This window comes from Triturus cristatus, chromosome 11, assembly GCF_964204655.1.
Source record: "Triturus cristatus chromosome 11, aTriCri1.1, whole genome shotgun sequence".
Taxonomy (NCBI): domain Eukaryota; kingdom Metazoa; phylum Chordata; class Amphibia; order Caudata; family Salamandridae; genus Triturus; species Triturus cristatus.
In genome coordinates, this window is record NC_140594.1 from 493,922,160 (window position 1) to 493,946,344 (window position 24,185).

The 24,185-nt window shown below is 43.4% G+C and overlaps 1 protein-coding gene across 1 annotated transcript in view; it reads right to left on the bottom strand.

Moving 5' to 3' along the window:
* LOXL2 (lysyl oxidase like 2) overlaps positions 1-24,185 on the bottom strand; it is a 377,239-nt gene that overhangs the window by 280,708 nt on the left and 72,346 nt on the right. Inside the window, exon 3 of the mRNA XM_085633231.1 lies at positions 305-480. Coding sequence (XP_085489357.1) covers positions 305-480 — 176 coding nt within the window. The remainder of the gene's footprint in view (positions 1-304; positions 481-24,185) is intronic.

Sequence of the window (24,185 nt, forward strand, 5' to 3'; positions counted from 1 at the left end):
AAAAACAGTCCTACCAAAATTAAATATTGAAAAAATATAGAAAATATAGTGAAAGTAAGTATATGTGGGTGTGTTTGTGTGGGCGTGTGTGCATGTGTGTGTGCGCGTGTGTAATAAAGTGAAATAAAGGGATAGAAAGCATGGAGCGGTGGAAGAAAGATGAGATGGAATCAAAACGTGACATCGTTGGCTTTCATCAAGTCCAGTATACAGCACCGTTGGGTTCCTAAGACAAACTTTAGGCCCTTGCACCTTTTTGGACCAATTAAGAACTGTTGTGCATCTTCAGAAGGTTTTAATCTACCTCTAGTTGGTTGACCAACGAGTTGTCAAACTTGAAGCCTGGAATTCTCTTCTCACTGCAGACCAGCCCCACGTCCTCCGTGTGCTTGCAGTCGGTCACCCCCCATCCGTTGGAAGTGCAGGCCGCTATCGTTGACTCCTTCCCGTTACAGTTCACGTTATCGAGCCAGATCCGACCTATGGAGGAAAATCAGAAGAATGGCTAGACTTATGGGCTAGTTCTATAAAGTAAGCGCTTTCCAAAGCTGGAAGATGGAGAAAGTGAAAAGTGACAGAAAGTGGATTTTTCCCTCTCGTTCTCCACCCACAATGCACAGCGTGATTTCAAACCCTCAAGATTTAAAAATGCTGTCCTTCAAGAGCATACTTATTCAGTCAAAGTCAATGTGCATTCGATCTCTACACATGGTTTACATTTACATTTGCTTGAACACAGGTGTGTATCCCTTTAATTTCCCTGGAGTATATAGAGCTGGGCACTTTGATTGCTGCCTGTTCCTTACCCCCTACTGAAATTGTCTGACTATAATATTTGCCAAGGATCCTTAGAAATACTATCTTGCATATAGCATAGCATTAAAAAATCAAGGCGCACTGCGATATTTATGATGCAAAATTGGTGTATTCCACACTCATAGGTGGTTGTATACTGAAACAATAGTAAATCACTTTGAGGCTGGAATTAACTTTGCTAAATGAAACTCTTTTTCAGCTCACCATGTTCATTAACTTGGAGGAACACCATAAAGTGAAGAGACAATGAAGGACAGGGCTACAAGCCAAGTTACACACACTCACGTGCAAACAACAAAACTAAGATTCACAACATTATTTGCCTCAAGTCCACAGCAAAATCATTTCTGAAAATTATGCAAAACTTTAGAAACTCTGTAAAACTGGCTCACAGATTTCCCTGTACACATTATTTGCTAAAACTCTCAAATACAGTAGAATTCCACCATCAATTGACATCATGCTATCTACTTGAAAGATCATTCATTAATTTATTGAGAACAATTATTCAGTGTATTTGTAAAAACAATGTTCACTGCATTTTGCTGAAGGAAAGCAATTCAGAGCAAGATATACAGCCCGAAAAATGTTTGCCCTGAGCAACGGTGTTCTGCATATAAACTGACTAAGCAAAGATAGTAACATTTCTATAACATTAGTGAAGGTACTGAACCTCCACCATTGAAACCGCCAAGATGGTGGCTTTAGGCAGTGCCTTGTACGTATGGTGTAGAGAAGGCACTTGTCTACTTGCTCACTTATTACACTCAATGGCTTTTCACGAAGGGTGTGCAAAGTTCTAAAGTCTCTTCTCTCGCAACTTTGTGTACATTTTTAGGTCTTACTGACAGGTAGTTTTAACTGTCTCCTGTTGAAAGATATATTGTGTACAATACCATTTCTCGAAGTGAGTGTTGGGTCATCCCATTGCTCATGATTGCCTGGCTTTCCTTTCTATCTAATTTGCTTGGCTCTTATACAGTAGTTTTCTTTCATGTTCTTGCCCTGCTCCTGCCTGCTCTCCGTTGTTATCCGTTGCCCAATGGCACTGAGTTGCTTCTTCTAATCCTCCATTGCTCCCTCTACCCCTTAATGTCCCATTTTATCTGTACTTTTTTCTTTTTCAGAGGGCCTGGAATTGTAGTTTGCTACCAAGTGGTTAATTTTTTTTAAATTCGCTTTTGTGCACTTATTCTTTTTAATAAACCTCCAAAAAGATGGGTGCCCGTCATCTTAGAACGCTCCACTACCCAGGAAAGACTTTTGGTTCCCAGAGTCAAACTTACACGACGGGAGGTCGTTCATTTGCTTACGTGGGTCCATCCCTGTGGAACTCTCTCCCTATAGCGCCCAGCAGTGTAACAATATATGCAAACTTTCATAAACTTTTAAAAACTTGGTTGTTTAATAAATATTTTTCACTTTTCTGTTCCTCTCTGTTCCTTCAGACCGGCGCTGGGAAACCCTTGTTCGGTAGCTGTGCGCCTTATAAAATCAATTTAACATAACATAATATAACATAAATAGTAAAAATAAAATTGTAGCTATCAATGCATTCATTTTTGCCAAAGCTGTTCTACATTGATAACAAGCACTGGCAAAGTCAAATGGTTGGTAACTCTTTCAAGTGCCCCAAACTATTGGCTTTGTCAGTACAGGTTTAAACTAGGCCAGTAAGTAAAGCTTGAAGCTCCCGTAACTATATAAAATGAGGGATAAGTAGCTGCAACAGGGGACTGATGGCACTTAGTAGCCATCTACCATGTGCCCTGCATTGAAAGCTTGTACCCTGCTGTCCTCACTGTAAAGTGAATACATCTTCACATGAAGCCAAACCTATGCGGAGTGCTCTCCAGAATCCATTCACACATCCCTGACACCATCACATCACAACACCACAGTCCTGCTTACCCTCCTGAGATGCATGGGGAAACCTCAAGATTCTTTGGTCTACCATGCCTGCCATTTACTGTCAGAGTACCGTAGGAGGGTGAAGCTGAGTTCTCATTCGTTCTTTTAAAATCGGTGATGTCCCTCACTGAGACCTCCTCCACCAAGCAGGAAATGATTAACGGGGAGGTGGAATGTTCCTCCTCCCCATCCATCATTCCCTTTTACTTAGAGGTCCCGGGGTGGGACACCACCAAAATGAAAGCACTGTCTTGGAATAAGCAGAGGGTGCTAGGTAGTGCCGCAGCTGGGTCAGTGGAGCACTTTTAACTAGTCACACTATAGTTGAAGGAAAATTGAGAATCTCCCCCACCTGCCCCCTGGCTGTAAATGTTTGTATTTCCTTCACTACATGCACAATTAGAAGTTTACACACCCCTACTTTGGGCACGATCAACCATGTTTATTTATTTATTTGAGAGTTTTGTATAGTGCTGCGGGCACCTTGGACACTTCAGAGCCCTCAAGAAAAGCAAAACTGATCCCTGAACGGGAATTTTTTGAACACTACTCTCTGAGGAAGGCATGAGCCAACTCAAAACCTCTGCTAAATAACTCTTTACAAGAGTCTTTTTTTTTTTAATGGGAATTTGATACCAGAAAAAAGTTGTGGACTAACCGAGTTTCAGATTTTTGGACTTTTTACCCCCAAAGACCTGCCTCTGTGTTTATGTCTTTTGGAAGATGGCTGGTGGATTAGATGTGTGGAGGGTGACCTCAAGTTTCTATTTGGGATGTCATGTGGAGTCCGGTTTTGCTGAAAGCTCTGTCTTTGCTTTAGGAAGCTTCATGAATAATGCAGAGAGTTTTTCATTTCATTGTGTTTTCCACAGTAGAAAGCCTCCAGTTCTGGCATCAGATGATTTGAATCTGAATACATGTATGTACATTCTACCTGCTTGGTTCTGTTATCTTTGTGGCCAGTGATGAGTTTTTTGGGAGGCCAGTGAAAACCATATTGCAGCAGACCAAGCACATCATCCCTGGGCATGTGTCAGCTTTGTGTGATGGCCAGTCTAGAGTAATGGGATAATTTTCCATTTGAGTAAAAACTGGAAGTTGACGTCTTGGTCATTGATTTGAGGGGTATAGATAAGATTTAAATCAAAATGATTCCTAGATTTTGCATAAGGATCCTGAACAAAGGGGACAAATTGAGGGAGCCCTCCATCCCAAAGATTAGGATTATTGTTTTGGCACCATTTTGATAAAGGAAGCTTTCTTTAATCCAGGTTTGGATGTGATTGAGACAGTCTGAAAGTTTTCCCATCTTCTTCAATCAATCAATCAATCAATCAACTATTTGTAAAGCGCGCTACTCACCCGGAGGGTCTCAAGGCGCTAGGGGAAGGGTGGTCCGCTACTGCTCGAACAGCCAGGTCTTGAGATGCTTCCTGAAGGAGAGGTGGTCTTGGGTAAGACGGAGGTGGATGGGGAGGGAGTTCCATGTCTTGGCTGCCAGGTAGGAGAAGGATCTTCCTCCCATGGTGGCTCTTCGAATGCGTGGAACGGCGGCGAGGGCGTGGCTGGACGATCGTAGCTGGCGGGTGGGAGTGTAGAAGGTCAGGCGGTTGTTGAGGTACCTGTGGCCCAGGTCGTGGAGGGCTTTGTGTGCGTGTGTGAGGAGTCGGAACGTGATTCTCTTGCTGACGGGGAGCCAGTGCAGGTTTTTCAGGTGTCCGGAGATGTGGCTGTGACGGGGGAGGTCCAGGATGAGTCATGCGGAGGCGTTCTGGATGCGTTGGAGTCTTTTCTGTAGTTTGGCTGTGGTTCCGGTGTAGAGGGTGTTACCGTAGTCCAAACGGCTGGTGACGAGTGCCTGGGTTACCGTCTTCCTGGTTTCGGTGGGGATCCATCGGAAGATCTTTCGGAGCATGCGTAGGATGTTGAAGCATGATGATGAGACGGCGTTGACTTGTCTGGTCATCGAGAGGGAGGAGTCCAGTATGAAGCCAAGGTTGCGTGCGTGGTCCGTTGGTTTGGGTGCGCTGCCCAGGGCGGGGGGCCACCAGGAGTCGTCCCAAGCAGAGGGAGATGGTCCAAGGATGAGGACTTCCGTCTTGTCTGAGTTCAGTTTCAGGCGGCTGTTCATCATCCACTCGGCTATGTCTTTCATCCCTTCGTGAAGGTTGGTTCTGATGGTGGCTGGGTCGTTGGTGAGGGAGAGGATCAGCTGGGTGTCGTCGGCATAGGAGATGATGTTGAGGTTGTGTTGGCGTGCGATGGCTGCGAGGGGGCTCATGTAGACGTTGAAGAGGGTGGGGCTGAGTGATGATCCTTGTGGTACGCCGCAGATGACTTCGGTGGCCTCGGATCTGAACGGGGGAGGCGGACTCTCTGGGTTCTTCCGGCGAGGAATGAGATGATCCACTCTAGGGCCTTCTCTTGGATTCCGATGTTGCTGAGGCGCTGCACAAGGGTGCGGTAGCAGACAGTGTCGAACGCTGCGGAGAGGTCTAGGAGGATGAGGGCCGCTGTTTCCCCGTTGTCGAGCAGGGCTCGGATGTCGCCAGTGGCTGCGATGAGGGCGGTCTCGGTGCTGTGGTTGGCTTGGAAGCCAGATTGCGAGTGGTCGAGGGATCCGTTCGTCTCGAGGAAGGCGGCAAGCTGTCTGTTGACGGTCTTCTCGATGACTTTGGCCGGAAACGGGAGGAGCGAGATGGGGCGGTAGTTCTTGAGGTCGGTGGGGTCTGCTGAAGGTTTCTTCAGGAGGGCGCTGAGTTCGGCATGCTTCCAGCTCTCCGGGAAGGTGGCGGTGTTGAAGGAGCAGTTGATGATGTCCCGGAGTTGGGGTGCGATGATGGAGTCGGCCTTGTTGAAGACGTGGTGGGGGCATGGGTCGGTTGGTGATCCGGAGTGGATGGTGTTCATCGTGTGGATGGTGTCTTCGGTGCTGACCGGGGTCCAGGCGCGGAGGGTGGTGGTGGGGGGCGTCGGTTCGGTGGTTGGGTGCGTGGTCTGTGCGCCGAAGCTGTAGTGTATGTCGGCTATCTAGCAGTGAAAGAACGAGGCGAGTGAGTCGCAGAGGTCTTCTGAGGGAGTGATGTTGTTGTTTCCGGCGCTGGGGTTGAACCCTTCTCAATAAGGATGTGAATCTGTGGGTCAGCTCCCAACATTTTGAAGTGTACCCAGTGCAGATCAAAGATTTGTGCAAATGGGTGCATGTACATTTTGAAGATCAGCAGTGAGAAGGAAGGCCCATGTGGGTCTCCGAATAGCATAGATGATGACAGCGGCGATTCAATTCAGACTTGTTGGCTCTTACTGACAAGGAAAATATAAATACAGTTTAATGCCACTTCTGACACCCCTGCCTTTTCTTTGAATGACTTAAGCAAAATGTCATGGTCAACCATGTCAAAGGAGCTTGTTTTCCTTCATCAAAGGTGATGAGTAGATCTTTTCTGATGTTGGCCAGAATGACTTCTGTCCATCATAAATGTCTCACCTATACTGAACATAAATACCACATGTTGTTTTGTTCCACATATTCCTGTATTTTTCTGGTTTTTTTCAGTTCCAGAGTTCTACTCAAGTAAGGGAGGTTGGAAATTGGTCAGTAATTGGACAGAAATTGAGGATGTACTGTTGTCTCCTTCACGAGCAGTGTGATGAATGCATGCTTTATTTATTTGGGCCAAAGGCCCTGCCACTGAGTAGGGAGGCATTCTTTGGCCTTGAGATGTCAGCTATGATGGCTATAGAACGTTATTTCACGCAAGACATAGTACATTTTCTACAGGCAAATGAGAGAATGTTGTTTTATGAGTTCAGGTGTATTTTTCCTCTCCTATTATGGATTTGAAGGTGGATAGAAGTGATTGGGATTGTTCAGGTTGGGGTACCTGGTATTGCATAATGGCAAGGTTGTGAGCAATTGATTCTCCTATATTTTAGATTTTAGTTTCATAAAATGTTAAGAGGTCTTCACAGTGTTCATGAGAAGTGCTGGGATATATTTCAACACTTCTGAATGAGCACATGTTTGCAAGATGCTAAAAATCTCCTCCATTTAGTTAGGGTCCTCGATGAGTTTTGGAGACGTACACCTTCCCCCCCCCCCCCCCTTGTTATTGCCTTGTGGCATGCTCTCATCTGTCTTTTACAGTTATCCATGAAATTGTTTAATAGTTAAATACATTATTTACGTTGCAGTTTCCAGCACTTTCTTTTCATTTCAGATAATTCTTGGTTATACCATTTGATATACTCGTCAGCTTATGTCCTCTTTGCAGGCAAAGTACCAACACACTAAGTGCATTTAAAATGTTTAGGCTGAAGCTATTCAAGACACCGTCGACATTAAAATTAGGAGATATTGTCCCTGTTGCTTTATAAACAATGTCAAACTCATCTATTCATAAATCAATCAATTGTATGAATAGTATGGCACACTCTTCAACAGTGGCGTAAGATTAGACCCTGCACACCCTGCGGAGTTAGGGGGCCCGCTAGCTCCAGGGGCCCCCTCCTGCACTGTGCACAGATGGCAGGCCCATGGCCTGAGAGCCCCTGACTTTGTCTGGGGAGGGGGGCCTCCATGTACTTTACAGCTCTACCCCCCTTGAAGTTGTGTTACGCCACTGCTCTTCCAGCTGAAGTTAAAGATGATGATGATACAAGAGACTGGATTGGCGGTGGAAGAGAGTGGTCAGTCCATGAGATTGAGGTTGCACTGGTTACAACTTGGTTTTAAACTCTTTTATCATTTTAATGTGCTGTTAGTGACGGTATTATGTGATTTTAATGTTTTTAGCTATTATGAATGAACCAAGAATGATATTTATGATTCTGAGTGAATTTTTGATGTTTTATTGTCTTGTTTTATTTTGTGCTTTTATGATTTTTTAAGATTGAATAAAGATTTATATTGATATTGAACTTGGTTTCAATATTCCGCTTGAAAACCACGTCAAGGGTGTGATGTGTAGGATGGGGGAACCAATCTCTGCGTGGTAAGGCCCGCCTGTTTTCAATAAGTTCTCAGACAGCTTTCCATTCAATGTTGTCTACCAAATATTGAAAAGACAATTAATGGTAATTTTCTGAACAACTGAATGTAGGTGCAAGTGAGATAAAGAAACTGCTCTAATAATTATGGTCAATAGACTGGAAGTCCGTAGACTACTGCGGTTAAGATCAAACAGCCTGGGTTTATCAAACTACATGTAACAACTCGCTCTAATGAGGGGAAGAGCAAGTTGTAGCTTACTGGGCTGGACAAACTATATTAGAAAGGAAACAAGCATTGGCCCCAACGCTCAGGGAGAACACTCCCTGTGCATCAGTTCCTCCTATATTTTATTATCCACAAATAAAGATTCAAATCAGCCATTATGACAAGATGCCCGGACAGTCTCACTGTTTTTAAGTAAGTGCTCCTTGCCAAATTGATAATTATGCTGGCCGGTGGAGGTGAGGGTCCCTCAATGGCGTAGCTAGGGGGGGGCGGTGGGGGCGGTCCGCCCCAGGCGGCACTATCTTGGGGGCAGCGGCCGCTTGGCACTGGTGGCCCGTGGCGGCAGCCTTTATCATTTGTTTGGACACTCAGTCCACAGTAGTGTCCCTGTCCCCAAATAAATGATAAAGGCCGCCGCCACAGGCTGCCAGTGCCGCGCAGCCCACGTGTTAACAGCAAGCTCGCGCACCTGCTTGTTAAGCAGCGACATACCCAGTTTGTGGTTCCTGTCCCAGGGCCGTCAAACTTTTAGCGCGCGAAAGCGCTTCCAATGACGGCCCTGGGCATAATGTTTGGGCAGCCCTCGCGCTGAAACGTAGTGCAGAACGGCAGCAGTGGCGCATCACACGCTTGCCTCTCGTGAGCGGCCGCCAGCACGACTATCAATCAGTTAGTAGGTGGTGTTATTCAATAATGCATAACCAGTCGATTGTAATGTGTATTCTCCGTTTCACAGGGTACTCGGTTAGAGTCTTTCCAGTGGCGTAGCTAGAGCTTCTGGCGCCCGGGGCTATCCCCCAGATTGCCGCCCATGGCAGGTAGCGACGGGGGAGGAGGGGGGGTAGGATCTGGGGAAAAATCACGGCAAGCAGCAGGGGTGGATTGGCAGGGTTTAAGTTACAATGCTACTTTCTACTCCACTGCATAATAAAGGGTGTGAAACTGCGGTGTAAGCATAGAGCAAACCTCAAAGGTCAAGTCTCAGTTGATGGAAGGCCCACCAGTACTAAAATGGTAGCTAAACGCATAAGTAAATGTATCCCTTCCTCCTCTTTACACCACTCCATACTTAACTGCTGCTACAAGACCACAGCAGTAAAACCACCTCTTACATATCAAGCACAACACCAAAACAACTCCCACATAGGCCACACTCTACACCCACTCTGTACACCACCAGAGCAGAAAAAGCACTTTTACACCCTAAACAATGCTATTATGAGTGTGGGAAGAAGGCTGGACACCTTCTGGCCTTGCAGGCTCACCAACAGGACGTATCTGGGCAGAAACTAATACCAGAGGTGCGGCATGAAGCCACACTTCAGTAGCTTCTAAGACCTTAAAATTCACAACTCACAGATCGGAGCACTCTGTGATTAGCAGAGCTATTGGCGATGAACGGAACAGCCTGACTTCAGCCCCCCCCCAAAACCCAGAGCATTAACCACTAGATCACCCCCAACAAAACAATGCAAGCTCAGCTGCTGCTACATCAGTGACCTGAGCGAGTGACCCGAGCCCTCCCATTTCTGGGGCCGTGAGGCAAGCCACAGTGGCCAGCTTGACCATATGAGAAGAACGAAGAGGATTTATTTGTTTAACAACCCTTTGTCGATAGTATCTGGAACCCAACTGCAGCACAATGGTGGGTAGTTAGTTGTTTTTGAAACGATTAATAAAATAAAAAAAAACACAAGAAAAAATAACTTTAACTTGCATGTTTTTGTTCCATTAAGGACAAAGTTTAAATGATCATTGGCACTCGTGTGTACACTCGGAAAGGTGGCACAGCATACAGCCTTTTTTAAACATGTTTTTAAAAAAAGCTCTTTGATAGAGTACATGCTTTTTTAACATATTTGTTACTTGCATTTTCTCTCATCATGTGAAGGTTTTAATTAACTGAATATATGATTACTAAATTAACTCCAGTAAAAAAATAACTTGGAGCAGTTTACCAAGCCAATTAATAGGTTTGCCTAAAAAGAATTAGTCCCGCAGCTGATTAGGCAAATCATAATGCAGCACAATCACAATTACATATATTACCAAATTCTGACAGGAAAAAGTACAAGCCTGACTCTGCGCTGATGAGAAAACCCTGTGGAAAGGGCCCTGATTAAGCAACTTTGAATCAGTTTCCTCAAGCCAATCTTAGGCAAAGATTCAAAGAGGCTGTGCTAAACAAGGGGAGAGAATCAGTAATGGCTATATCAAAAGTATGCATTCACGTAGCATGTAGCAGGCAAACATAGAAATGGCACATAGTACACCGCAGGGAGCAGTAGAGCCTGCCAACTACTTTCAACAGCTATGAAGCGAAACCAAAAACCTACAATGCTTATTTGTATTTCTAGCGCATCCTTACTCTGTTTTGTACCTATGTATATGTACGTTGTATGTATATGTACATTGTTTTGATTTTGGAGAATACCGTTTTGAGGCAAGTCCTTTATAGCAACGACACAACTTGAAGTTTCTTTAACAATAAAGAATCGTTATTACCAATCACAATTAAATATGCCAATGCACCTCATGGTGTTTTGACGAACCTTTTAATAGCCATGCAGCTCTATGGTGCTCCAAACAAGCAAATTGCTTAAGCCGCTGCGCCGGTGGCTTGAATTTAACAACCGACTGTTATCTTTGCGTGCTTGCTCCCAGTGTTGCCAAGGTTGGTAGAATTTAGTCAGTAGGATGGCTAAGTGGGTTGCACACTAGTGCAGATGCTTTAGCTATAACCTTCAAGTTAAGGGTTTGAATCCCCACAGGGAAAGGCATGGGTTTTGAGAGACCGATAAAATAGGGACAACTGGTTAGAATAACAGAACGAAGAAGTTCGTGATGCGTCCTATGTAAGCCTTCATTGCCTTTCCTGAAGGCTGCTCCTAGACCTCACCAAGCACATCAGTCTAAAATAAAATAACTAAATAGCTGGCTACAACTGCCCACTTGTGTACGATTCTGAGAAGGACGACCGAGTCCCAATCTCCTAGCTGAGCTCGTGCTGGCATCGGAAGATCTAGTGAGCAATGCCACTGACTGCTGGTGTCCGTTTATAGGTCCGTATGTGTGTCGGTCGCAGTCACATACTGTTATTATGAAACGGAAAAAGCAGGGTGTCCCTTTCAGCTCAAGGGATCCTGGAATGTTTTAAGCGAAATCATTAAAGACATTAGGATAGAAAAAAACAGGCGTCCATCGAGAAAGAAAAAAGGATTAGCATGAAGCCCTCCTCCACCCAGTGACGTTATCCCGACTGCTTCTTGCAATTACCGCATCCATTTTCTTTCCTACCATATCATACCCCCAAACACATAGTCTCGCATACAGTCAGCTAGCTGTCCATAAGGGCGTTATTTCAGATGGCGATTTAATCACCCGTTGTTCTAGAACGAAAACGCAGTCTGTCCAAGGCTGCCCCAGTGTGATAAAGACCTGCATCTTCAGGGGAGTTTGAACAGGGCGACAAGAGACCAACCATAAAAAAAAAATCGACTTACAGAAATGAAAAACTCTAACCGAGTACCCTGTGAAACGGAGAATACACATTACAATCGACTGGTTATGCATTATTGAATAACACCACCTACTAACTGATTGATAGTCGTGCTGGCGGCCGCTCACAAGAGGCAAGCGTGTGATGCGCCACTGCTGCCGTTCTGCACTACGTTTCAGCGCGAGGGCTGCCCAAACATTATGCCCAGGGCCGTCATTGGAAGCGCTTTCGCGCGCTAAAAGATTGACGGCCCTGGGACAGGAACCACAAACTGGGTATGTCGCTGCTTAACAAGCAGGTGCGCGCGCTTGCTGTTAACACGTGGGCCGCGCGGCACTGGCAGCCTGTGGCGGCGGCCTTTATCATTTATTTGGGGACAGGGACACTACTGTGGACTGAGTGTCCAAACAAATGATAAAGGCTGCCGCCACGGGCCACCAGTGCCAAGCGGCCGCTGCCCCCAAGATAGTGCCGCCTGGGGCGGACCGCCCCCACCGCCCCCCCCTAGCTACGCCATTGAGTCTTTCATTTCTGTAAGTCGATTTTTTTTTTTATGGTTGGTCTCTTGTCGCCCTGTTCAAACTCCCCTGAAGATGCAGGTCTTTATCACACTGGGGCAGCCTTGGACAGACTGCGTTTTCGTTCTAGAACAACGGGTGATTAAATCGCCATCTGAAATAACGCCCTTATGGACAGCTAGCTGACTGTATGCAAGACTATGTGTTTGGGGGTATGATATGGTAGGAAAGAAAATGGATGCGGTAATTGCAAGAAGCAGTCGGGATAACGTCACTGGGTGGAGGAGGGCTTCATGCTAATCCTTTTTTCTTTCTCGATGGACGCCTGTTTTTTTCTATCCTAATGTCTTTAATGATTTTGCTTAAAACATTCCAGGATCCCTTGAGCTGAAAGGGACACCCTGCTTTTTCCGTTTCATAATAACAGTATGTGACTGCGACCGACACACATACGGACCTATAAACGGACACCAGCAGTCAGTGGCATTGCTCACTAGATCTTCCGATGCCAGCACGAGCTCAGCTAGGAGATTGGGACTCGGTCGTCCTTCTCAGAATCGTACACAAGTGGGCAGTTGTAGCCAGCTATTTAGTTATTTTATTTTAGACTGATGTGCTTGGTGAGGTCTAGGAGCAGCCTTCAGGAAAGGCAATAAAGGCTTACATAGGACGCATCACGAACTTCTTCGTTCTGTTATTCTAACCAGTTGTCCCTATTTTATCGGTCTCTCAAAACCCATGCCTTTCCCTGTGGGGATTCAAACCCTTAACTTGAAGGTTATAGCTAAAGCATCTGCACTAGTGTGCAACACACTTAGCCATCCTACTGACTAAATTCTACCAACCTGGGCAACACTGGGAGCAAGCACGCAAAGATAACAGTCGGTTGTTAAATTCAAGCCACCGGCGCAGCGGCTTAAGCAATTTGCTTGTTTGGAGCACCATAGAGCTGCATGGCTATTAAAAGGTTCGTCAAAACACCATGAGGTGCATTGGCATATTTAATTGTGATTGGTAATAACGATTCTTTATTGTTAAAGAAACTTCAAGTTGTGTCGTTGCTATAAAGGACTTGCCTCAAAACGGTATTCTCCAAAATCAAAACAATGTACATATACATACAACGTACATATACATAGGTACAAAACAGAGTAAGGATGCGCTAGAAATACAAATAAGCATTGTAGGTTTTTGGTTTCGCTTCATAGCTGTTGAAAGTAGTTGGCAGGCTCTACTGCTCCCTGCGGTGTACTATGTGCCATTTCTATGTTTGCCTGCTACATGCTACGTGAATGCATACTTTTGATATAGCCATTACTGATTCTCTCCCCTTGTTTAGCACAGCCTCTTTGAATCTTTGCCTAAGATTGGCTTGAGGAAACTGATTCAAAGTTGCTTAATCAGGGCCCTTTCCACAGGGTTTTCTCATCAGCGCAGAGTCAGGCTTGTACTTTTTCCTGTCAGAATTTGGTAATATATGTAATTGTGATTGTGCTGCATTATGATTTGCCTAATCAGCTGCGGGACTAATTCTTTTTAGGCAAACCTATTAATTGGCTTGGTAAACTGCTCCAAGTTATTTTTTTACTGGAGTTAATTTAGTAATCATATATTCAGTTAATTAAAACCTTCACATGATGAGAGAAAATGCAAGTAACAAATATGTTAAAAAAGCATGTACTCTATCAAAGAGCTTTTTTTAAAAACATGTTTAAAAAAGGCTGTATGCTGTGCCACCTTTCCGAGTGTACACACGAGTGCCAATGATCATTTAAACTTTGTCCTTAATGGAACAAAAACATGCAAGTTAAAGTTATTTTTTCTTGTGTTTTTTTAAATTTTATTAATCGTTTCAAAAACAACTAACTACCCACCATTGTGCTGCAGTTGGGTTCCAGATACTATCGACAAAGGGTTGTTAAACAAATGAATCCTCTTCGTTCTTCTCATATGGTCAAGCTGGCCACTGTGGCTTGCCTCACGGCCCCAGAAATGGGAGGGCTCGGGTCACTCGCTCAGGTCACTGAGGTAGCAGCAGCTGAGCTTGCATTGTTTTGTTGGGGGTGATCTAGTGGTTAATGCTCTGGGTTTTGGGGGGGGGCTGAAGTCAGGCTGTTCCGTTCATCGCCAATAGCTCTGCTAATCACAGAGTGCTCCGATCTGTGAGTTGTGAATTTTAAGGTCTTAGAAGCTACTGAAGTGTGGCTTCATGCCGCACCTCTGGTATTAGTTTCTGCCCAGATACGTCCTGTTGGTGAGCCTGCAAGGCCAGAAGGTGTCCAGCCTTCTTCCCACACTCATAATAGCATTGTTTAGGGTGTAAAAGTGCTTTTTCTGCTCTGGTGGTGTACAGAGTGGGTGTAGAGTGTGACCTATGTGGGAGTTGTTTTGGTGATGTGCTTGATATGTAAGAGGTGGTTTTACTGCTGTGGTCTTGTAGCAGCAGTTAAGTATGGAGTGGTGTAAAGAGGAGGAAGGGATACATTTACTTATGCGTTTAGCTACCATTTTAGTACTGGTGGGCCTTCCATCAACTGAGACTTGACCCTTGAGGTTTGCTCTATGCTTACACCGCAGTTTCACACCCTTTATTATGCAGTGGAGTAGAAAGTGGCATTGTAACTTAAACCCTGCCAATCCACCCCTGCTGCTTGCCGTGATTTTCCCCCAGATCCTACCCCCCTCCTCCCCCGTCGCTACCTGCCATGGGCGGCAATCTGGGGGATAGCCCCGGGCGCCAGAAGCTCTAGCTACGCCACTGGGGTCCCTGTCACTGTAGCAGGCAGGCTGCAGCCACCCATCATTCTGCATATTAGCCCCGAAGGGCCTCATTCCAGCAGCATACCTATGCCCTCTTGTTCTGGTCTCGATCTTCCATCGAGTCAAGCAATGATGATCCAAATCATCACCTTCTGATAAAACAGTTCTGTTTCTCTATATTTTGCCACTTTCTACTGTAACAATACAGGTTTAAATTACTACTCTGCCATTTAAAACCAAGCCATTCAAAGTAGGACCAACAGGCATATGATGCGAGGCCCACTTAGCCAAGAAATGCTTCATCTGCAACACAAAAATTTAAGAAAAACAACTATTACTCAAACCTTTCTTAGCTCCACGACCTCTGTAATAACCTGTAAGGTCGTCTGCATACAAAAATAACTGTAATACTTTATTGGGATGGGCCAAAACATTTCTGATTACACCATATTTAAATGAAAATTTCAGGGGATTTTAGTGTTTACTTTTCTATTTACTGTTGCTTTTCCTGCTTGTTTAGTGCTCTTTTACCCAAAAAACAGTTTTAACCGAATAAATAAAACCATTGTTTTGATGCCCAGGCAGCCAGTGCTGATGTTTTCCAGACCGTGTCCGAGTGCGTTCCATCCTCCCGGGCCGACACGTCATAGGATACATGGACAGAGAGGTCACCTACCCTATGTTTCTTGTGTGCGTGGGAGCGCTTCTGAGGACAGTACTTCTGGAAGCCTCCCAGTGAGTACATACACCCTCCGGCAAATAAACTGATACAAGAAAAAGAGGGAAGCTTTGCCACTAGGAGCCCATGAACCTAAAACTTTGTTGTGAGCAGTTTCAGACTTAATCCCAATACAGTGGGATGTAAAATGTTGTCCTCTGTAAAGCACCACATCATGTTTGACCTGTAGAGGCACTAAGCATCGAATAAGTCAGTATTTGTTTTATGTGTGACACACCCAATAATTCTGGACTTGTATACTAACAACCACTGCATGTTTCTTCAGCCACATACATAACAATGCCCCCCAACATTCTATACCACTACTCGATCCTAAAGTCAGAAAATATTCTTACCATCCTATACCAGTACCTACCCCACATCCCTAAAAATAGCCTTACTAACCTATACTCCTACCCACCCCTAAACCCTACCCACCTCTAAATCCTAAAAATACTCTTACCACCCTATACCCTTACCCATATCTAAACCATAAAAATATCCTTACCATCCTATACCCTTACCCATCCTTAAACCCTAAAAATACCCTTGCCACCTTGTACCTCTACGCTAAATATGCCCTTACCACCCTCTACCCCTACCCACCCCGAAACCCTAAAAATACCCGTCCTACCCTATACCCATTCCTAAAACCTAAATATATATACGACAACGTCAAAGCCAACAAGAAGCTGATTTTGAATACAACTGATGCAACAAAGCAACCTGCCAACACTGCTATACCTGAGACCTCTGCCTCTGAACTAAGTTCAAATGTGGATAGCGAATCTGACAACGATCAACAAAGAGTGCAGAGAGTGGGGTTTCGCAAATTCACGTTGACACAAGAACTGGAGTGCATGCGTAAAGATCGCAAACAGACCTTGCGCTCGAGTGTTCGAAATGTCAACATCGACAAAATGCCAACAGGAAACGGAATGCAAGGAGGAGATGCAATAAATTGCACAAACGCGAACACAAAGAAACCATACAAAAAAACTCGCAAGCAGTGGCAGCGCAGGTAAGCGCACTGACCATTGGAAGTGATTCTAAGAAGGTCATAAACCTTACCGATATTGTACTAAGTGAACAAGAAACTAACATTTTGGCACTAGGACTAACATTCAGTGCTAAAAGTAATTTCGATTATGCCAATACAAAAATCGATGTGTTTAGATTTGTTCGCAAATTGAAATTGCGTAAGTTCTATTCAACTCACAAATCTACCAAAACAACGGTATCTACACCACCAAGTTTAAGTCCCACTCTATTAACGGCGGGTGATGCAGAGCTTCTACAGGACTTACTGCACATGCAGGATGAGACCGTAACTCTATCAGCCAATCCAGGTTTGGGTCATGGAGGATTAATAACACCTACCCCATTTAAACCAAAATCAACATTTTGTCCCCTAATGTTAAAAGATAACATTGATATGTTCCAAGACAAAGTGTCACAAGAATTAAAGATTCTGCATCAAAAACAAGCCAATGCAAATATGAAACATCGGTATCGTGATTTTGCCTATCACCAACTTGTTAAGAAGTTGCAGAACAATGTAAACATTGTTATCCGCCAGTCTGATAAGGGCGGAAACGTGGTACTGTGGCCAAGAGACATGTACATGGAGGAGGCACTGGGCCAACTGAATGACAGGCAATGTTATAAAAGATCATCCATGACTGAGGTTCAACAGGCTTGGAATTTATTCCATACAAACTTAATGGCTTGGAGAAGTATGGGTTTAATAACAATGGAGGAGTTTAAATTCCTGAAGAATGACCATCCAGTGATGCCAATGATCTATTTCATCCCCAAAGTTCACAAAAACAGCGTGAAACCACCTGGCCGTCCCATCATTTCCGCTTGTAATAACATTATGGAAAACACTAGTAAATATGTGGATTTTTATCTGCAGGAATTTGTAAAGAGACTTCCATCGTACATTCTAGATACAGGTGATCTATTGAAGAAAATAGAGGGAATACCGTGGCAACCAGGGTACCTCCTTATCTCTTTAGATGTATCCTCCTTGTATACAAGTATTCATCACAGGGATGGAATGAAGGCCATAGAGTATTACCTTAATCTGAGACCCATCTATTTTCACGAGCATAACAGAATGTTACTGTCAATGATTAACATGTGCCTTGAGAACAACTTTTTTTTGTTTTCTAACCAAGTATTCCAGCAGGTGAGGGCGTGGCTATGGGGGCATGTTTCTCCCCTAGCTACGCCTGCCTACACTTGGGGTATTGGGAGGAACATGTCCTCATACCTACATACACTAAAATCATGTCTGAGAACATTGTAAAGTGGTATAGGTGTATTGATGACCTTTTAATAATTTGGAACGGGCCAGAATGTGAAGCTAAACAATTTATAGACAATCTGAATAATAATGAATTGAACCTCGGTTTCTCCGGGCAAATCAGTGATACATCTATTTGTTTCTTGGATGTAGAAATCCAGGTTTGTTCCAATACATTACAGACTAAATTGTTTAGAAAACCCACAGCTGGGAATGCTATATTACATGCCACTAGTCATCATCCGGCACATGTAATTAGAAGCATTCCGTACGGGGAAATGCTTCGTATAAGAAGAATCTGTAGCAATGACATTGACTGTATTATTGCGCAAAGAGAGTGCAGGACAAGGTTTTTGAGTAGAGGTTACCCCATGGAACTCATTAATAAGGCCATATGCAAAGCTAATGAACCAGGCAGGGCACTTGCACTTACAGGCAGAAAGAAATTGGTTTCCGACGAGCAAAATGAGTCAAGATTGATTCTGACATATAATAGCCAACATCAAACTATCCGCAAGATCATAAAGAAAAATTGGGCATTGATTGTGAATGATCCGGTATTGGGGAGCCAATTACCGAGATCCCCTAGTATCACATATAGGAGGGCAAGATCCTTGAGCAATTGCCTAGTATCTAGCAGCCCAGAAATCAGAACCAATAGTTCCTGGCTCAATAGTAGCACAGGTTTTTTCAAATGCTCAGTCTGTAAAGCCTGTAAGAATGGAGCTAACAAAACAGAATACATGACTCCCCTTAGCACAAGACCTGTCCGTATACAGCACAAATTGACTTGTAAGACTGAGTACGCGGTGTATGTGCTGGAGTGTCCGTGCGGCCTGCGCTATGTGGGCAGCACCAAGCTGCAGGTGCATAAGCGGATACTCCAGCACCTACGTGCCATTACCAACGGGGACACCGCGTACCCAGTCGCCAGACATTTCAATGAGGTTCATGATAGAAACTCGGCAGGCCTAAAATATTTTGCCATAGATACAGTCCCGCCCCCAAGAAGAGGTGGTAATCGAGAGTCATTACTGCGCAAATTAGAAACAAGACACATTATTCTCATGGACTGCAAAACACCTCATGGACTGAATGCCAGTGAAGACTATTTTACCTGTCTCTAATTTATTTTAATGTAAATTTATAAGGCTGCCTTCTCCCGCGACCTATATGGTCTTTTATAAGATTAGATAATTTTAGAGTAATATCTTATACACATGGTTTGCACATATTTATGTTAATTTATCTTTGCATCTTTGCACGTATAGTAATAGGATAGGAGTGGAGGAAATGACTGACATTTGTCCTCTATTTTCGATGAAATGTTTGTTAACATCTGAGATGTCGTACACAGAGCATAAAAACCTTTAGTATCCTCAAGGAGACTAATGTTTAACAAACAATCATTTTAAACAGATATCCGAATATTTATATATGATATTTATTTATTTATGTTTATATAGGCATAGTCTGTTTTTTATACTTGAGAATTCACATATGTTTTAGAGTCAATATGTGGAGGATTCTGTGTTTTATATGTTTTTATGTATGTATATATTTATATATAATCTATGCAGATATCTGTACTCACTCCATTATCGTATTTTACGATGATTTTAAATCATGTATTTTACATTGATTCTGTTCTCTGATCTATCATACATAATTCTTAAGTTGTGATGTGATCAAAGTATGTTTTCTATGTCTATTACTAAACAGCACACCTGATGCAATTGGTAATGAGTTTTGCACTTGCACTTTAAATCCTTCCCTCACGCCCTCAAACGTTGTCATGTGATCAAGGCCCCACGAGGGCTGAAACGCGTAATGGCGGCATTGGTGTTGGGCACTAAATAAACGCTGGCACGAATTTACTTTGGGTTCGCTTCGTCTTTTCCAAGGATTGGTTACCTGTAGGCGATTTGCTTCATATATATATATATATATACATATACACGAAAAAAGAAGCAGAGAACCCTCTGGGTAGTTCCCAACTTTAGGTGGAGAGCAGCTACTGTATAGAGCCCCCCCAACACCAGCAACACTGAATTTGCTCACCTCAAATGCCTGCTTTTCTATCAAAGTTTTTGAGGATAGGATTATCACAGTGCCATGCACGCCGAGATAGAAAGGGACAAAGTCTTTGCCATTTCTATAGCAAAGTCTTTAAACATAGAATTAGCACAGTGCCATCCACACTGAGCTGTAAAATGACAAAAGCCTATTATCACTCCAGGCACAGTATTACAGCTTTGGATTGGTAAACTACCATCCAAGCCAGCCTGACATGAACAAAAGCAACCCCTGGCACATGTTTCGCTATCATTATAGCTCGCCATTAGAGCTCCTCAGAGACACGGGTGCTCACCCGGGCAAGCGGGATAATTAAGCATTCAAGAGGTGTACACCCCCTCTAGGGTGGATTACCTGCTCTGTACAGCTGAGGAAGACGTCTGTCATTTTTAAAAATGGAAGAATAAAGGGTTCTGGGTAAACAAAGGTGACCTACACCCCCCAATGTGGTCACTACAGCCACTTGGGCCAGTAGCCTATTGGTCACTTGCTCCCACACCCCTAACGACCCTAAATCTAGGATCTAAGTGATACTGCTAACACCAGACCCTCAAATCAAACTTGAAACAAGGACAAAAGAAGAGACCTGTGTCTGTGACAAGAGGAGCTACACAAGCCAAAGGCTTGATATTCTGCACCTGTGACAACCTTCCTGCATCTCGTCTTGGACCAAAGCTTGGTTCCCCCATACTGAGGGACCACTTTGAGTGCCAAAGGCTTCACCAGGCATCACCAGACTCCCCTGGACTAGTGGTCTTAGACCACAGCAACTGCAGGTAAAAACAAAATACCAAAGAATTGCTGGTCATCAGGCCCTCTGAGGGATCACCCACAAGTAGATGGTCTAGTACATTGTAGATAATATACTTCTGACCTCCACAAAATTTTAGGTGGCTTAGGTATTCAGCCAGACCTCCGGATGACAAAATCACTGTCTGCTGTGCTTACCGCTGCCAAGGCTTTTTGGCCGCTGGTCCAGCAACCACCCCCTTTACTTGATGCTGCACCCCAAGGGAACTATGAAGAATCTTCATCTGACATCTCAAGTGGCTTCATTGTAAACTTTTTGCACCCTGTTCCCCACCAGCACAGTGTAAGCAGTAAAACTAGCTCTCCTGCGACTCCCACTTGAGCACCAAGGACAGCCAGGACAACTCTGCACCAGGGCTTCTCGAAGCCAGGAGAAATCTAACTGACTGTTGTGGCTTTGTCCTGGGACCAGCATCACATTTACCCTACTTTTGCTCTGCGTAACTCGACCTGAAAGTGACCGAATGTCATTAGTGCTTTTTACCATTGACTACAATGATGAAGTTCTGCAGTACTGTATTACACTGATTTATTATTACTTCTAAAATCCATAACTCCTGTTAAACGTATCTTATCACTTTGTTTTGGTTTCTAAATTTACATAAAAATCTGCTTTCTTTTTATAAATTTGTGTCATATTTCTTTTGAGTTGTGTCACTTACTTATCGTCCATGTTGCTACTCAAAAATGCTTAACACATTCTCCTCTAGTACAGCCTGCCTGCACATTGCCACTCTACCAGGAATGAGCTAAGGATTTATTTTTGTGAATCCAAGGACCATCTTGGGGTATTGTGAGAGCATTGCATGGTAAAGTCTAATCATCATCACCACATAATACTCCACCTTCCTACAACTTTACACTGGAGGATTCTCTGCCAGAGAATCTATCAATGTTATACTGTATCATAGTGGTAATAATCTTCAGACTCCCTATGGCTACATCTATAAGCACACAATATCTGTCACAGACTCCGTCTCCATCTGGCAAGAGGCAAGGCACACTCAGCCTTCCATTCAAGGTCAATAAATTGAATGCCATGAAACTGGGTAATAGTAGCACCTGTTATTCATAGCTCTTAAAAGTGGAAAAATTGTGATACATAAAATGAAGTCATTATTATTTTGTTTTTCTGCCATAAGGTTTTGATACAAGCCATGCTTCTTGAGCTGAATTCAAAAGAAAGGATTTTCCTTGAACGAAGCCTTCCTCTTTAATTATAGTACAGCCAACATGATAATCTTCCCACATTTTCTTAGAATTATCAAATCGGGTTTTTTGGTAGTCCACAAATTCCCACTGATTGCACATATAAATGTAATAGTCCTGAACATTATGTGTTTTTACCATGCAATAGTTATGACAGTGTTCCAATAATAGGCCTCACCTTCACTTATGTCACACTAGTACCTCTTCCACTCAGGAATTCCCAACATCGCAGTTCCCTTGACTGTCATTATCCGGGGCACATTCATTATTTGGTTGGTAGCCTTCAAGGCCACCTGCAAACAGCAAGTTTTGAACAGCCAACATTTCGAATTCAGGTAGCAGGTAGCATATAGCATATGTTACAACTCAAATATAGAACACAAGCATCATATCAAATCAATAATACAACTCTTTTCTGCTTTACTTTAGGGCAACCTTGAGAGATACCTTAGACCTCAGTAGCCACTATAATTGCATCTGTCTTTGTACCATTATTCTCTGTAGCTTATCTAGGGTTGTATGTCAGGATATTGAGGACAAATATCACAGAGGTAACATATGATAAATATATTGATAATATATTGATAACAGTAATATAGGTAAGTATACACTTACTATTCTCAATTCCATGTCTAAGTACCTTCAAGATATAGCAACATATATGGTGAGTTAAAAGCAGTAAATCTATATTTACTTATATGCCCTTACCCTCTCAATGTTTTGAGAACCGATATTTGGGACTTGATATTTAGGCCTCACGGTATTCTGTAGAGGACATTTTAGTGGACTACCTTTGTCTACAGGAGGAAATGCTTTTGTCTGTTCGTTTTTTACACTTCTCATAGAATATCTTAAAAAATTAGATGTCTTCCATTGAAATCCGCCCTAGAATTCGACTTTCATTTCCCATTCCCACCTTCACCCTCACTTATGCATGTAAAACCCTTATACCAGCACAAGCTTAATTAACATCAGCTTATGGCCAATAGTGTTAACTTTGATTCAACACTTCTAGTAGGCTCTAAAGGGTCCTAACCTGTAGGTAATTTGGGGATTAAATGAGTCCATCTTTGATTTAAGATGTGGGTATTCTTTCACTATTAACTCTTATTCGAACCTTCTAAGTCGCTTTGGCTGGCCATCAACATATGATGAATGAGCTCATGGGGCAAGGACCTTCATAAACAAACTAGATAAATCTGCAAAACCCCCTTGCTTCCCCTTCACACATGTCAACATTACATTCTACTGAGGTAAGTTAATACACTGTTAGGGTGATTTGTGCTCCAGTACAATGAGAACTCTACATCATCAATATACATGAATACATTGTAACTTATCATGGGAATGAATGAATGTGTCTTTCTGAGCAAACTGCAAAACAAACACAGTAAATCTGCAACCTTTTCCACCTTAGATAAGTCCCAGAACTCAATCACCCAAAAAGTCTTATTTTCTCCATACTACAACATACGATTAAAACAAATATATTCAGTCTCCTTATTTTTAAATTCTTGGCATATTTCAATGTCACTCAGTGATCAAATTATCACTTGAACGTGCATTAATTTAATAGTTAGGGAAGTGGAAGATTCAGGCGACTCAGTGCATGGCACTTGTAGCAAGATGGAAATATTACGAGGTATGGCTGGGAGGCCTTACCATGTAATATTAACACAATATCCTAAAGTGGAACTCGGATTTGCCCTAGTAATCCTAAGCTCAGTCCTGGTAGAGTGGCAAAGAGCAGTCAGGCTTACTTAGAGGAACATGTGTTAAGCATTTCAGAGCACAAAAATGGACGATAAGTGATTGACACAACTTGAAAGTAATCCGACACCAATTTATAAACATAGATCTTATTTTAGTTTAGGTTTAGACCCCAAAATGAAATCAATACTAGGGGTAAAACCAGAGTTATTGATTTTAAAGTGTTCAGAAAATCAGTGCCTTGCAGAGCTGTCAAAATTTACCATTGCGATCAATAGAGAAAACACTATGTGACGCTCGGTGACTTTCAAAGTGAGTTCAATGGGACCCACTTGGAGTTAAGGTCTTATGGTTCTACAGACCAAGCCTCGGCGGTCAGAACAATTTTACCTTGACCAGAGAGTCCAGTGCAGAGATGACTTGTGTGTCCTCTGTGCCAAAAGGAGAACTGCTGTAGCTGTCAAAAACACACTTGTGACACTCTGTCACTTGCAGGTTGGGTTCAGGGGCACCCCTTGGAGGATAAGGTTGGATGGGGCCAGCGGACCAGAAATAACCAGGCAGAACAGCTCTACTTAGCTCAGTTGTCTTGGATGCAGAGGTGTACCTCGCTATCCGTGGTGCTGAAC